The 16,298-nt window shown below is 47.8% G+C and overlaps 2 protein-coding genes across 4 annotated transcripts; both read right to left on the bottom strand.

Moving 5' to 3' along the window:
- Positions 1 to 114: 114 nt before the first annotated feature.
- On the bottom strand, positions 115 to 4,691 carry TMOD4 (tropomodulin 4). Of its 3 annotated transcripts, none has more exons than XM_070397557.1 (11): positions 4,614 to 4,691; positions 4,426 to 4,482; positions 3,435 to 3,599; positions 3,072 to 3,228; positions 2,653 to 2,769; positions 2,063 to 2,152; positions 1,753 to 1,883; positions 1,553 to 1,660; positions 1,026 to 1,169; positions 635 to 779; positions 115 to 233 (listed from the first exon to the last, which is right to left on the bottom strand). In XM_070397557.1, exons 3-11 carry the CDS (start codon positions 3,555 to 3,557, stop codon positions 211 to 213), a joined length of 1,038 nt encoding a protein of 345 aa, XP_070253658.1. In that variant the 5' UTR covers positions 3,558 to 3,599; positions 4,426 to 4,482; positions 4,614 to 4,691; the 3' UTR covers positions 115 to 210. The 3 variants fall into 3 exon arrangements, with proteins under 3 accessions (XP_070253658.1, XP_070253657.1, XP_070253659.1); XM_070397556.1 differs by having other exon boundaries at positions 4,589 to 4,657; XM_070397558.1 differs by lacking the exon at positions 4,426 to 4,482 and having other exon boundaries at positions 4,589 to 4,638.
- Positions 4,692 to 6,131: 1,440 nt separating this feature from the next.
- Positions 6,132 to 14,881, bottom strand: VPS72 (vacuolar protein sorting 72 homolog). The gene is made up of 6 exons (XM_070396333.1): positions 14,700 to 14,881; positions 9,515 to 9,667; positions 9,225 to 9,339; positions 8,646 to 8,822; positions 7,148 to 7,292; positions 6,132 to 6,808 (listed from the first exon to the last, which is right to left on the bottom strand). Exons 1-6 carry the CDS (start codon positions 14,814 to 14,816, stop codon positions 6,325 to 6,327), a joined length of 1,191 nt encoding a protein of 396 aa, XP_070252434.1. The 5' UTR covers positions 14,817 to 14,881; the 3' UTR covers positions 6,132 to 6,324.
- Positions 14,882 to 16,298: the final 1,417 nt, after the last annotated feature.

Raw genomic sequence — 16,298 nt, 5'->3', positions numbered from 1 at the left:
AACCTCCCTGCCTGTTGATCCCCAGAGTATAAATAATCCCCAGATGAACTGGCAGTAACCCTTGGGGGTTAGCGCCAAGATTTCCACCCCAAAGCCCAAGGAAGGAGGCAGGCAGAATGGACAGAAGGACCTTTATTTACAGGAAAGGGGAACAGATGAGAATTTTAGCATTCAGGGCTCCCAGTTCTTGATGGTAAAGCAAAGGTAGTGTTATCTCTTTTTTTGCTGGCGACCTGTAAAGGAGGAAGAGTAAACATAAGTTTTGTTCCACCTCTTGCTTTCTGCAAAGGTGGTCTCCCTTCCAGCTCCTTGACCAGACTTGTAAAGAGGTAATGTCTTAGGCCACCAAACATGCCCATATCATATTAATAAAACAAAATAAGAAATGACAACAAAAATACTATGTTTCCACACAGGTATGTCTAGCTTCCTTTCTACTTCTCTACAGGTATATATTTGGGGCAGGGGGACTTCTCAATCTACTTTCTGACCACTTATGGGATTTGCGCTTCACATGTGAATATCACTTTGGCAGCACCCCCGGCTGTTAGTCACTAAGTCAGCTTTCAGGACTATCCGCCAGCTTTTGTACCTATTAACCCTCCTCTCCAACACCATGTCTGTAGTTACTCACGTAGTTCATTGTTCCGGGTCACGGCCTGGGCTGCCCGAGCGCGTGGCCCTTGCTGTGTAAAATGGTAGCCAAAGCGGACAATGGAGGGACACTGTTCGAGCACGGTGGCCATCTCCATCTCCACGGCATCACCAGGCCACTGGCGCTGGGGGAGGGAGAGATGAAAGTTGTCAGCACTCTCTCTGGGTTGTCCACTGTTGCAGATCACCCACCCTTTGGGAGGTCAGGGAGGCTTGTTTCTCCAGCGTGGGAGAGGTGCTGGTTTGGCTCCCTTCATAGAGACAATGAAGAGAAATCAAACAAGATCAGATGAGATCCTGACCCAGTGGCTGCCTCAGGCAGGAGACTTAGTATTAGCTGAATGCAAAGCCCAAGGGAAGGGAATGCTGACCTGGTTGTCTACACGGAGCTCAGTGAGCGTGGCATTTTCCCGAACTGCCTTCAGCACAGCCATGAGCCCTGTGCTGCTAATGAAGTTGGATTCAATGTTCAGGCTCTGGAGGCTACGATTCTCACGCAACATGTCAGCCACCGCCTGGGTAGTAGGGACTTGGGTTAGGATTAGGGGACAGTTTCACAGATGACTGAGGAGAGAAAGAACAGGAGCAAGAGGGAAACACAGCTCTTTGAGACAAGTCCTTGAGGAGCTGTAGGTGGGGCCAGGGAGTGACAGAAGTAAGGGTAGGAAATAGGGGAAGCAGGGAGATTAAGTGTGCAGTGGAGTTGGGGGTGGTAGAGAGGGTTTTGGCTCTTTGGGAAGATGATCTAAGGATTTCAGACTGTGGGGAGGGGGTGGGGGCTACCCTAAGAGAGCGTGATGGGAATAGCACCCCCCGCACAACCCTTTATGTCATGCAGCCTTGCCAGGAATGCATGTCAAGTTATGGGGAGAGGACCAGGGATGTCAACCAGCCTTACATTGGCGATGGGGTCACCACTCCTCGTGGCCACCAGGCTGAAGCTCCGGACGTGGGTATTTGTCTTCATGGCCTCGCACAGCTCGGTTAGCATGGGTATCGGGATGTCCTGTCAGAAGGGAACAGGAGGAGATGGTGGGCTCAGGAACTCCCATGTCAGCAGTCACCCAGTTTTATTATTTGGAGGATGGGATCAAATACCTTTATATTATTGAGGTTCACTTCCTCCAGGTCCTTGTCATTGCTTCGAACACTCTTTAATATCTCCTCGATATTTGTGGGATTTGGGGGCTCATCTGGCACTGGCTTATACTTGTCAGGCTGCACTACACCTGTGGGTGAAGGCAGGAAGGAAACCCTATATACCCCGCAACCTCCTCCCTGTTGGTTCTCTTACCACTTGTGCACATGTCTTCTTCCCAATTCACCTGTTTCATCCTTTGCTACCTTTCCTCTGACTCTGGGACTGCCTGCCAAGAGCCCTGGGAGCCCTGCTCCCACACATACTCACTACTAATGCCTTCGGTGTTGCAGATTTCTCCACTACAGATGGCATCGTAGTATTGCTTGTTGCTCATCAGTGTGTACATGCCCAGAATTGCTGGAAAGAGTAAACGGGGGATAAGGAACGAGAAGGGATTTTTCCAAGCCACCCCTCTCATCTCATTCTGAATCTGTTGAATTTTTTAAGCCTGACCTCTTCCACTTTTCCAAAGAGGTTCCCCTTCCTTTGGCCCCAGGGGTCCCTTCCATAAATTGCTTGAGGCAGTAGTTTTTAAAAAATTGAGACTGGGCTAAAGAAGGTCCCTAAGGAGCCACTAGAGGGTGAGGGAGTCTGTCAGACTTCTGCCTGTTTTCAGCCAGAATAGTTCCACTTTTATTTGCTTTATAATCCCTGTAAAATTGCCCTTGAGATGTTAACATATTAAATTTAAAAATGAATGAATTATGTAAACAAACAAGTAAAATTAAACACCACTACCTGGAGGTTTTTCAAACATCCATGTCCTGGTTCAGGGCCTTCCCCACTAATCCCGTGCCATGAATAGAACCCCCTGCGCCTGATCTTCCCACTCTCCTCAACTTCCCACAGTTGCCTACCTGCAATATCACACATTTCAGCATCTGTGGCATTGGCCAGGGCCTCCTCCAGCTCAGGTTCCAGAGTGATCTGCTCCTGTGCTGGAATTTCCCTTTTGGGTTGAATATATGGTTTCCCTGATAGGAAGAGGAAGGATGGTTCATTAGAGGTCTAAGATCCAGGCCTCCAGCTTCCTTTTCTTCTCCAGGAGATTTCAGAATGTTGGGTCACTAGGGGACACTGGAAAGCCTGAATCCTCTTCAAGCTCGGGACTCCTGCGTCTTTTATAATAGCTGGAGCGTGCAAGCTGGCATGCAGGTATCAGGGCAGTAGATTCCCCAAGCAGCTAGGAGCTGGCAGGTGAGAGGGAAGCTGGAAGGGGACATGTGAGAGACAGCCATTTGGGTTCCGGGAGGCATGGATGTTAGGGTCTCCATACCCTTCTTCTCGCCTGTGAAGGGCACCAAGTCATCACGCTCTTTGACCTCTAGTGCCTGCTGCTCCAGGTACTGCAAAAGGGCGTCTCGGTCCAGTGGCCCTGTTGGGCTCTTCTTTGTCTGGTCACGTTGTCTTAGTCCAGCTGGCAGGAGCAGGTTCTTAGGGATGAGTTTTGGGGAGCAAGTGAGACTTCCCCTCTGACCTGGGGCACCTCCAGGGCTCCCTAAAACATCTCCAGACACATTTTCCCTGGCCTTCCTGGGACTCCCCAAAGGTAGCCCTGGTCTCAGCCACCCCGGGGCCCTGTGTAGCCTTCCCCAAATGCCTGGGGATTGCCCCTGGTTCCTTGTGCTAGAGCCCCTACCTCAGGGTCCATCTCCTGTAGCTCGCAGTCCAGCTGCTCTAGCTCCTCGGGGCTCAAGGTCTTCAGGATCTCATCTTCATCGATGTCTCTGTATTTCTCCAATTCCTTCAGATACGATGACATGATGGCCCCCACCCCCTCCCCACAGTGTGGCACTCACAGAGCCTGGGGAACATGAGGAAAGTGGTTGGACAGTGGAAAGACCCACATGGACAAACACAGTAGGGACACAAAGATCAGCTAGGGAGCAAAACAATGAACTGGATGCCTTAAGCTTAGAAATCTAGTTGAGCATGGGAGGATGGAAGGTTAGGTTGTTTAGTTAGAACCAGAGCCTCCTTGCTGCTTCCTCAGCTTCCAGCCACTCTGGATGAGGATCCAGGCATCCAGGCTGGATTTGTCTTCAAAATATGATGGAAAATCCTGGCAGCACCCCCCCGCCCCCATCCCATTACCGCGCCCACTGGGCCTCTTGACCTACTACAGCTGCTCAACAGTTGGCTCCAGGCCCAGTTCCTATTGAAAGGAGTTGGGGGGCAGAAAGCTTCAGGGATATTCCTCCTCTCTTCCCTTAATGCTGTCTTTTTCCTAAACTGGTTTAAGAAAGCAAGGTTTTTTGGGGGGACAGTTCTCTTACCCCACCCTCATTTCTTCTTTTATTGTAAGGGATCAAGATTTCACTGTTTGATAAATTCTAAATTCTAAGGGAAAGCAAGGGTGCAGAGAAGCTGGGGGAGCAGGGGCACGTGCTTTCAGGTTGGGGGAAGGGTGGTATGGCCGCGGAGGAGGGGCTGAGTCCCCATAATTTGTCCCTGGCTTTGGACAGGAAGGTGACACCAGACCAGTGGGTGGGAAATGCTTTCTAAATGGGAGTTTCTTTAAAAACAGTGGAAGGATTAAACTTGCACAATCTTTTCAATATAAAAAATACACACAAGCTACACATACACACCATGCTTAATATGAAAGAGCCAGAAAGTGTGATACTTACATTGACAATGTAAACTACACAGTTAAGGAATATGACGGACAGTGGCAGAAACATACACTGAGTGACAGAGACAGAGATACACTTTGTATTATTCCCAATAGGAGCCACTCTTCCCATCTCCCACCAGGCTCTGATCCATAAGCCCCCTGCCTTCCCCACCTACCAGTCCTGAAGGCCACTTCCCTCACCTCCCCTTCTGTCCGTCAGTCTGTGTGCTACTGGAGCACTGTCCCTGCGGCAGGAGGAGTCCAGGAGTCCAGTGCCCGGGTGCCGGGGGAAAGGGTGGGGGAACAGTGAGCTCAGCATTTTATTATTTTAGCTCTGGCCAGGTGGGGGGTAGTGGGAGATCACATATACACAGCCCCCATACTCTGCCCAGCCCTGAGAGCCTCTAGTGGCCATTCACAGCCATGACACTTACTCTTTCTCTCCAGACAAGCCTAGGTCCTAGAAACTGGAGTTCTAAGAGAATCAGATAGTTCCTACTTATTTGGTGCCTGCAATATTCAAAGCAGTGACTATAAGGTGATATAAAAGTGAGTATAAGGATTTTGTTTTGGTGTCTAATTTTTTTTTAATTTTTAAATTGATTAGAGAGAGAGAGGGATAGAAACATCAATGAGAGAGAGTCATTGATTGGCTGCCTCCTGCACACCCCCTACTGGGGGGGCTCGAGCCCGCAACCTGGGCATGTGCCCTTGACCAGAATCGAACCTGGGACCCTTCAGTCCACAGGCCAACGCTCTATCCACTGAGCCAAACCAGTTAGGGCTTGGTGTCTAATGTTAAGGTGTTTATAATCTAGTTGGAGGAATGAATACAATTTAAAAAGGGCAGTTCCCTGGCTGGGTAGCTCAGGTGGTTAGAGCGTTGTCCTGGTACACCAAGGTTGCAGGCTCAATCCCAAGAATCAACCAAAGGTCCACTATTGAAAAGTAAACAAAAAAGTAAAATAAATAAAAACAAATTTATCAGAAAAAAATAATCAACAAATGCATAAATAAGTGGAACAACAAATTAAAACAAACACACAAGGCAGCTCATTGCCCTGGCTGGTGTGGCTCAGTTGGTTGGTCATCATCCCGTACACTGAGGAGTTGCCAGTTAGATTCTTGGTCAGGGAACATGTCGGGGTTTCGGGCTCAATCCCCAGTAGGGGATGTGCTGGAGGCAGCTGATTGATGTCCTGGTCTCACATCGATGTTTCTCTCTCTCCTTTTCCCTTCCTCTCTCTCTCTCTCTAAAAATCCTATATAATAAAAGCCTAATATGCAAATAGACTGAACGGCAGAATGACCAGTCAGTATGACGCACACTGACCACCAGGGGGCAGATGCTCAATGAAGGAGCTGCCCTCAGTCTGCAGGTCAGCCAAGGCAGGTGCCTGCGGGGAGGGGGCCCGATTGCCCCCCAGAGGGAGGTGACTGGCGGTGGTGGGGGGTGGGGACAGCAAGCAGGTGGCACCAGGCCAGCCAAGGCAGGTGCCAGTGGGGGCCCCCTGATCGCCCTGCCAGTCACCCCACAGATTGGCCCTCATGGCCGGCCAGGCCTAGGGACCCTACCCGTGCACAAATTTCATGCACCGGACGACCTCTAGTCAATAAAAGGGCAGCTCATAATAAATGCTGTTAAACAAATATAAAGACCCATATATACTCAGACATTCACAAATATTTCTTGCTCCCAACCCTAGATTAGACATCAGACAAAGGGATCTTTCTATTTTATTAGATTAAAAAAACAAACATAAAACCAGTAGGAACTAGGGGAAAAAATGGTGAAAGTGATATAGAAAAGGGCTGGGCAAAGATTAGAGATGATAGAGAAATGGAGAGAAGGGGGGAACACTGAGAGCCCAAGTCAGGGCCAGAAAGAGGTGTTCAAGGACTAAACATCTCTTCATTTGATGACGATTTTCTGGCGCAAGGCTCGAGGCCCAGAGCCAGGAAGGGGCTCAGGAGGTGGTGGGCCAGGGCCCAGGGCTGAGGCAGTTGGTGGCAGTCCGTGGGCAGTGATGTACTTCTTGTAGGCCTCACGGATAATCTTGAAGGCTCGTGCAGTGGCGTAGGGTATGTCTGTGACAGGGTCCCGGTATAGGGCTGGGCGATGGGTCACTGGGCATACCTCCCGAACCGGAACCTTTGGGGGCCGCACTTGGGGAAACCATTCCTCAAATGTTGCATCATCACTAAAAGTAATGAAGGTACGTGAGCAGCGAGGAGGAGGGACGACGGTTCTAGTTGTGGTTCCAGTCCCGGTTCCAGTCCCAGTTCCAGTCCCGGTTCCAGTCCCGGTTCCAGTCTCGGTTCCAGTCCCGGTTCCAGTCTCAGTTCCAGTCCCGGCCTGGGGAGTCAATGCAGGAGCCGTGGGAGCAGGATCAAGTCTGAGGGAAAAGACAGAGATAAATACAAAGAGCTGAAGGAGAAAACAACAGATAAAGAGATCAGAGAGTTGAGGAAAGAGGAGGAGGAGGCAGAGTGATGGCAACATTCTGAGAATCTATTAAGTGGCAGATGGGAAAAGAAAGCTGGCAGGATGGAAAAACAGAAAAGAGGAAGAAAAGAGGCTAAAGGGAAAGAAATAGGAGCGGAAGGGAAGAGGAATCTGAAAGCTATCCAAGCGTCAGTGAGAGCTGTGGGAGGAAAGTAAGTGAAATGGGCCTGAGAGAATACAGTTAAAAGAAGGGAGGAACAGCTCTTTCTTTCCCCCCTGAGTCACTCACCCTTCCACGTCGACATTCTCTTCTTTAGGGCCTGGCTCCCCCAGCAGCGGCACTGTCACTGAATGATAGGTGATTACAGGCCCAGGGCACTTCCGCTTCTTATGAACCTGCTTCTTTTTGTCAGCCTCAAGTCGCTCATATGTCTCTTCAGGGTCCAAAAAGGAATGAGAGGATGATCAGTTCCCCCTCTTCCCACGCCCCCGTTCTGCCCTACAAGCTCTCAGTTATCTTCATGGCTGTCTAGTCACTGCCTAACAGGCAATGATGAAAGTCCTCTAAGCCCTCTAGCATCTCCCATCTTACAAGTTTTCTGTTTGCCCCTCGTGACATCCTCTTTACTCACCATTTCTCAAGTCTACTCGGCTCCTCACCCACTCAGAACTGTAAGACTTCAGAGTTGGAAGGAACCCCTTGAGGAGCCTGCTCAATCCCCCAAATACCCCCCACATTTGCCCTGTCAACTCGCAGCCCTCTGGCAGAGGCGGCTCATCCTCTCAGCCCACGCAGTACACCCGACTGAGCCGTACACTGCAGCTTCCAGGTCACTATTCCTCTGCCCACCTGCCCACTTGCTTTTCTTCTGAGACCTCTGCCCACAATCTAGTTTATCTTCTCTCCTTCGTCACGGTCACTCCCTCACTCGTGGAAGATTTTGGCAATAGTTTCTACTCTTCATCTCCATCCCAATTCCTATCATCTCAAGTCACCTGGGTGACTTCAAAGTACACACAGATAGCCCCTCAACACCCTACCTCCAGCTGCTTTACCACTCCTCTCAACCTTCCTGTCCATGCATGTTAGTTACTCCATTCCACTCTAGCTACAGCCTAGACTTTGTCACTGCCTGAAACTGCCCCCGCTCTGAAATATTCAAAATCATATACATCCAGGTTCTGACCACAACATCCTGTCCTTCAGGTCTGTTTGCTCCACTACCCTGGAGATATCTCTGTTCTACTTCTTCAGTATCTGTCGTACATGGATATCTCCTCATTCTATCAGCTCCTTTCAGCCTTCACTTTCCTTAAATCAAGCTCAGGTTCCTCAATCTATCCTTTCAGTCATTCTCTTGTCAACTGAGGAGATTTTTAAAATTTTTTTACTTTAAAGCAATTTATCTCATGAACTGACTGATTCTACTGAATTTCTAATTCTCCTGATTATTAAACTAGTTATTACAGCCCTATTTTGTGAACAAGGAAAGCAAGACTCAAATAGGTTAATTTGCTTATAGACTTATACAAGTGAACAGCAGAACTAAGATTTGCACTCTGTCCTATACAATTGTTACTTTACACCAAAGTACTTCAATAATACGTGCTCCTCAGAGCTTTCATAATGCCTAGTTCTTTGCTCCTAATCATTTACTACCCCATTTTTTCCTTCAGATTCCCTTGTTCCAAACCTCCATCTTTCCAGTTCTTTGGGTCCTCCAGGTCTTAGCTTTTCCCATGCTCCTCAGCCCTTTTACCCACTGTTCTCAAAACCACACACTGACCCAGTGAACGTAAGTTGAGCTCTTCTGTGATCTTGGCCTCCCTGAGCAGCTCCTCCTGGGTCAGTGGCCGCTCACAGTGGGGTCCCTTTCGCCGCCGTGACTGGCCCTGCCTTTCCTGTACCCGCAGGAATGTCTGTCGTGTATGTTCAGCTGTAGATTGACGCATGGACTTCCGACCTGGGAAGTCAGAGAGAAATCTTTAAATTCATGTCCACCTCCTTTATTATTTGTTTTAATTTTAAAAAATTTTATTTGAAAATAATTTCAAACTTACAAAAAAAGTTGCAGGAATAGTACAAAGAACACCCATGTATCCTTTACTCAGATCACCTACTATTAGCATCTTGCCCATGTGCATTCTGTATGTGTGCTTGTATTTTATTATTTCTGAATAATCAGATTGAAGTTGCACACATCATGGCTCTCCATGCCTAAATACTTCAGTGTTTATTTCCTAAGAGTAAGGACTTTCCTTACATAACCATAGTACAGTTATCAACTCCAGTAAATTTGACACTGATTCAATACTTTCATCAGCATATTCCAGTTTTGTCAATTCACCCAAACATCCTCACTCACTGTCAGAGCCATCATCCTGTAGTTCTAGTGGTAGCAGTGTCTTCTCTTCTCGGGTCTTCTGAGAGCTACCAGCTGGGGTACTGACCTTTCGAGGCCTCAAGCTCTTGAGAGGTTCCTGGGGACAGATTGGAATCAGACACCAAGGAACAGAGAGATAAGGAGAAAGAAGATGAGAATCATATGAGAAAACTAGCACTGCAGGAAACGGGGCTGGAATGAGGAGTACAGGGACCAGATGAAGGGAGAATAGGAATTAAGGAAGTCCAAGAAAACCAGGACTTCCCCTGCACCTTATAGGCTTTGGTGACTACTCGGCGCTTCCTTCTGGGCTCTTCTGCTTCTCCATCACTGGATGGTTCATCTCCTTCGTCAATGTCAAAGTCAGAGTCCACTTCATCCTCTGTGTCTGACTGGTCCCCTTGATACTCATCATCACCCGATTCCTGAGGACATAGGGAGATGAGGTTCTTGCTGGCAAGAGTCATTAATGCCCTTCCAGGAAGAACAGAACCTCTTTGCTTTCTTGGTAAAAGCTGCCCTCTTCTCCTTCCCTACCCAGGCATTCACTCTTCTCAGGCAAGAAACCTTCCTAGCTGATGGCCCTTAGCTCCAGCACCACCCGTTCCAACATTAATTGACTGCTCTTTACCTGTAGCACACCACGTGAAGTGCTGGATTATAAGAGGATGTGTTTTGGTCCCTACCTTCAGGGGCCTTACAGTCTAGTAGAGGGCAGGACATAATTATAAAAGGGAGTTATAATACGAGGCAACATATAAAGTACCAGATGGCAATAAAATGTTACAGGTGTTCAGAGGAAGCAACACGTGCTATGGACTGGTGGCCTGGGAAGGTTTAAATGTCGGTCTTTACTCCTTTAGTCCTTTAGACCAGGGGTTGGCAAACTTTTCCTGTAAAGGACCAGATGAGAACAGGTAATGTGTCAGATTTATCCAATGATTTGTAGTCTGCAGAATCCTGCTTTAGACTGTAAAGAATGAAGAAAACTTGAGCCACGATTTAAAATACTGGTAGCATTGCCTGGCTAGTGTTGCTCAGTGGTTGAGCATCAACCCATGAACCAGGAGGTCATGCTTCAATTCCCAGTCAGGGCACATGCCCAGGTTGTGGGCTTGATTCCCAGTAGGGGGTATGCAAGAGGCAGCTGATCAATGACTCTCTCTCATCACTGATATTTCTCTCTCTCTCTGTGTCTCCCTTCCTCTCTGAAATCAATAAAAATATATAAACATATATTTTAAAAATCTCTATATATAAAAGGCTAATATGCAAAGTGTCCCCTTGGGAGTTCCACCAGGAGGTCAATCACTTGCTATGACGTGCGCTGACCACCAGGGGATGATGCGGAACAAAGGAAGGCTCCACCGGCAGCCAGAAGGTCCCAATTGGCCCTGATCACTGGCCAGGCCTAGGGACCCTACCCGTGCACGAATTTCATGCACCGGGTCTTTAGTAAATAAATAAAATAAAATACTGGTAGTATCCGTACAGCCCAAGAGGAAAGAGGGAATAGTGGGTAGATGAACTAGCAGGAACAAAATAGGACTGTGTATAGCAGTGGTTGCCAACCAGTGGTACGCGGACGAGGTCTGAAAGGTTGGTGACCGCTGGTGCATAGCATATTTATGGAATAAGGATCTAAACCTAAGTAAAACAGAAACTTTATCTCTGGCAAGAAGTCTTCTTAGCTGACTGCCTTTGGCTTCAGCACAGCCTCCTTTCAACGTCAATTGAGACTGTAAGATTTGAAAAGATTATACTCAGTCTATAGAGAAATTTAAATGTCAGCAATAAGCAACAAGACCAGCCACAGCTGATCTCAGGCCCAGATAATGACCCCCTGCCCTGGTACCGGCCAATCAATCAGTGGAGACCCTGAAAGGACACACCTGGAAAGCTGCTAAATATTCTATTGGTATCTTCCCCCCGGGACCTCCCCTAAAACTCCACCTTAAAGCCCTTAGGACGGGGGACCCATGCACTTTCCTTCCCCAGAGCACACCCTGCCTTTCCCGTCCCCCACCCTTCGGTCAGTAGTTACCATTAGCCTCCTCACTCCCAAGCTCCAAGGGCCTTTCCTTTACCTCCATAACTTGTTTCCTAAGCCTAATTCTTTTAGGAACTGCTTCTACCTCTGTGATTTTCCAAATGTTCTCTTATAAAATAAATAATAAATGTCAGTTAATAAAGTTATGGCTTTAACTTGCAGGTCAGTGCTCTCAGTCCTCTCCTTACTTGTCCCAGCATTGACAGTCATTATTGAAGTTACTGAGAAATGTCTCATTCCTCAGGTGTGTTCGGATAGAAAACCAGCTGGATATTACTATGTATTGCAGGGAGCCATTGAAGATTTGATGGGAGAGGAAAATTGTGTGCAAGGGGTATCATAGAACGCTCTGGAGGAGATTAGATGGGCTGGAGTAGAGAACATGGAGTTCAGCCTAAACCTGAGGTGATGCAGATTAGGGCTAGGCTGGCAGCCACATTGGAAAAGAAAGGGAAAAAAACACTGGAGGCAAAGGAGTTGACTGGGTGGGCACTGCACCTCAAACATGTGGCTCTTTCTTCAGTCAGGGATGCAGGCTGCCAAAATAAGCAAATTAACAGAGACAGTTGGCACTCCAAGCCTGCCAGAGTTCTGTCTTGCACTGATGACCATCATTTCCTCCCAGATGATGTTTGTGAAAGACAGCCCGGGAACACATGAATCCCCTCAGCTCTAACCTGGTACTACGTCATATCACCAGAGGGTTGCAGTTCTACTACACATTAGGTTAGTGCCAGTCAAAGTGCTTTCAGCCTTGGCTGGTGTGGCTCAGTTAGAGCATTCTCCGGAGCATCGAGGGGTCACGGGTTTGATTCCCAGTTAGGGCACATACCCAGATTGCAGGATCCATCCCTGGTCAGGAAGGCAACCGATCAATGTTTTTCTCTTTCTCCCTCTCTCTCTAGAATCAATGAAAAATATGTCCTCAGGTGGGGATAAGAAAAGAAAGTTACCGATTTATTACCATTCCTTTGGCTTTTTTGTTGTTATTAATCCTCACCCAAAGATGTTTCTTACGTTGATTTTTAGAGAGAGGACAAGGGAGCAAGATGAAGGGGGGAGGGGGGAGAGAAACATCGATGTGAGAGACACACATCAATTGGTTATTTCCCACACAGCCTGGCCTTCTATGTGCATGCCTATGCTCTAACCACTGATATACACCAGCCAGGGCCCTTTGGCTTTTATTGAGGGTCATTAATAGACATGACTAAATAAGAGAATTTTTTTTTTAAATATATTTTCATTGATTCTCTACAGAGAGGAAGGGAGAGGGACAGAGAGTCAGAAACACCGATGAGAGAGAAACATCGACCAGCTGTCTCCTGCACGCCCCCCACTGGGGATGTGCCCGCAACCCAGGTACATGCCCTTGACCGGAATCGAACCTGGACCCTTCAGTCCTCAGGCCGACACTCCATCCACTGAGCCAAACCGGTTTCAGCGATAAGAGAATGTTTTTACATCACATACCAAACCCCTGTTACTTTATATATCTTATATAAGGAGGAGATTCTCCCTAGGATTGAATGCTGACCAATTTTGTCTCTCAAAAAATTATATGCGCCCTAGCCGGCTTGGCTCAGTGGATAGGGCGTCAGCCTGTGGACTGAAGGGTCCCAGGTTCGATTCCCGCCAAGGGAACATGCCTGGGTTGCGGGCTCGATCCCCAGTAGGGAATTCAGAATTTCACTGCCAGAAAGCTCACAGCTAAATTTAATATTAATTGCTATTACCATTTCAGCAGAGGCTCCTGGTACAATTACTTCTCATCTCTCTATTTTTACTGTTCTTACTTTGTGCTTATATCATAAGCCTCCTTAAATCTTTTTTGGAAGCATGATAGGTACATATTAAATAACGACTCATAAAATGACAGGAATAGGATAATGGCTTTTGGAAGAGGGATGAGAAAGTTCTATTTTAAACTAGCTGGTTAGGGCTGTATAAGTAATGACTTCCAATCAGGCACCAAGTCCTGTGGATTCTACCGCCTTAATTTCTCTTGAACCTTCCTGTCCATGTTTCTCTACTCCCAATGCCCTCCTCAAAACATTCTCTTCATTACAGAGTGATCTTCCTGAAGTACAAATATGATCATCTTTCCAATCCTCTGGGTGAAGAGCAAAACTCCTTAACCCTATCATAGCTCACAAGGCCCAACATGTCTGGCCCATTCCTACCACCTCCATCCTTACCAATCTTTATCCTCCTTCAGGTCTGGAGAATGAGATGTGCAGGTTGAGGACCAGGACCTCAGTGCCTCTACACATTCTGCCCTGCCCCCTCCATGGACTAACTTTTCTCCTACCACCGTTCCCAGGCCTACTGCTCTTTCTCCAGCAAAGGCCCATGTTTCATACTGTCTGTCCTTGGCTTAAACATCACCTCCCCAGAGATACCCATCCTGACCAACTCTGGCTCCCATGTGTTACTATAGCACCCTGTGCTTACCACTTATTTTATTCCTTATCACACAATATTTTAACTGTTAATCCAGCTCGTTCCTCAATGGGATCTGACATGTCTAAGGAGGAAGCAGTGTATTTATTTTTTTAATTTTCACTTTTTAAAATTCTCACCTGAGAATATGTTTATTGATTTTAGAGAGAGAAGAAGGGAGGGAGAGAAAGAGAGAAACATTGATGTGAGAAAGATGGATGGGTGCCTCCTGGGATGGAACCCCACAATCTTTTGTTGTGCAGGATGACGCTCCAACCAACTAAGCCACCCAGCCAGGGCAAAGCAGTGCTTTTAACAGTGTTTTCCTAGACCTAGAGCCTATCACAGTGCATGGCTTGCTCTAGGTGCTCCACATACTTAAAGAACGGACAGAGTCAATCAATACAAGTTTAACAAATGTCTACCCAATCAGACACTGAACTAGGCACTGTACACTGTTGAACAAAACAGACCACCTCTAACCTTGCAGAGCTTACAAACTAATACGAAAATACAAACAAGTAAGCAAACCAAATCTAATCACAGTGAAATGTTCTATGAAGGAAATAAATGAGGGCACTTTTTAGGACAGTCAAGAAAGGGTTATCTGAGGAGTTTACATTTTAAAGCTGAAAAGGAATAGGCTAAGCCCCTCTATTTTAGGGAGTGGGCCAACGAGTATATATTACGGGACTACGACGTGGGTGTTAGACGTCAGAAGTAAAATGCAACTAGACCTTCCGTAGGTTTCCGTCATACTCGGTGCCCCGAGGGCTTCTCTATCCCCGCCCCGTCCGGCTCTCTCTCAGGGCTCCAGTGATCTCTCTCCACCCAACCCCGCCCCCTCCGACTCGCCCACCGCGTCTCGGTACCAACGGCCAGGGCTCCTCGCTATTCCCCGCCCCCTTCTTTGTCCGAGGTTTCTCCCGTAGGACTCCCTCCCTCTTCCTGGGCCCAGGTCTTGCCTCCGTGAAACCCCCATAAGTCGTCTGGTAGAACTCATCTTCCTCCTCTGCCTCCAGAAGCCCGGAAAGCCGGTTTCCCGCGGTCTTCCGTGGGGCCCGGCCCCCAGCCAAACTCATACCGCCTGCCGAGACCGCGCCGCCATCAGCGGCCCCTCACCCGACACAGGGAGCTCGGCGCTCGACACCACCGCCTGCGGGCGGAAGCCGGCCGTCTTCAGGCAGAAGCAGCAGAGCGTCGAGGGGCGCCCGGTCCCGCCCCGAGGCCGGCTTTGCTCTCCAGCCCCGCCCACTCCTGCCTGGTCCCGCCCCCAGGCCGGCTTTGCTCTCCAGCCCCGCCCACTCCTGCCTGGTCCCGCCCCCAGGCCGGCTTTGCTCTTCAGCCCCGCCCACTCCTGCGCCCACACCAGCCTCAGGCTCCTAACTGGTGCACACCTGGGTTGTGGAGTAACTCCACACGGTGACGCTGCTCTACTACCTTAAGTCCAGAATTTAGGACTCCACAAATTGTCGTTTAGAAGAGGCCAGTCTCCCTCTGCTCCAGTCCGTGTTTCACTCTGCTACCGATAGGAATCTTTCTAAAAACCCGGACTTTTCCCCTCTTCTGCTTAAAAATCTTTAATGGCTTCCTATCATCTGCGGGATAAAGTCCAAAATCCTTGAGGTAAAATAGTGTTGGTTAAGGGCAGGCGTAGAGCCAGCTAGACCTGAGTTGGAGTTTGAGCTTAGAGATTCTAGCTGTGTGGTTTTGGACAGGTTGCTTTACCTCTCTGAATCTGTTTTCTCTTCTGAAGGTTGTTGAGAAGATTGAGAGATAATCCTTATAAACTGCTTCACATTGTATTGAGTACACACATAGATATTTAGTAGGTGATTACTACTATTAACATGGCACTTAACAACCTTCATAGTTTAGCCTCTCCCTGCCTTTTTAGCCTCACCTATGCCACATCATTCTATTCTAGTATCGCTTCCCTAACACCCACTTTTCTGTCATGCTTCCATGCTGTTCCTTCTCCCGAGAACCCCTTTCCTTTCTTAACTACCTGGCAAAATTATAACTCTGTAGGACAATGAAGTCTTCCTGCACACCCATTCGGTTCTTCTTTTCATAGTCATGGAAACAACGCCTTCTTGATTCTTTAGAATAGTTCCAATCTGAAATAGTCTGTGGTATTGTCAAGCCTTTATGTTCATGTTTATTCCAATTAAAAAATATATTTTTATTGATTTTTAGAGAGAGAGGAAGGGAGAAGGAGAGAGAGAGAAAGAAACATCCATGTGATAGTGGAAAATCAATCGGCCACCTCCTGCATGCCCCCATGGGGGATCAAGCCCAAAGCTGGGGTTATGCCCCTACCAGGAATTCAACTGGCAACCTTTCCATGCACGAACTACACCCAGCCAACTGGGCCACAGTGGCCAGTGCTCTTCCCATTTTTTTTTAATTCAGAAAATCAATAAAACCATATGTCAAACCATAGCATTTGTACATACTCTATGATGGCACCTATTACATTTTATTCTAATGATTTGTGTCTGTCTTTCTCATTACCCTGTGGTCTTTTTGAGGCCAGGAACTTTATCTGTGTATACCAATAA

Source organism: Myotis yumanensis, unplaced genomic scaffold (genome assembly GCF_028538775.1).
Source record: "Myotis yumanensis isolate MYYU_CA2020_CCGP unplaced genomic scaffold, mMyoYum1.0.hap1 SCAF_17, whole genome shotgun sequence".
In the NCBI taxonomy this organism is placed as follows: Eukaryota; Metazoa; Chordata; class Mammalia; order Chiroptera; family Vespertilionidae; genus Myotis; species Myotis yumanensis.
The sequence above is the reverse complement of the archived record's forward strand: the minus strand, read 5'-3'. Positions and strand labels throughout refer to the sequence as shown.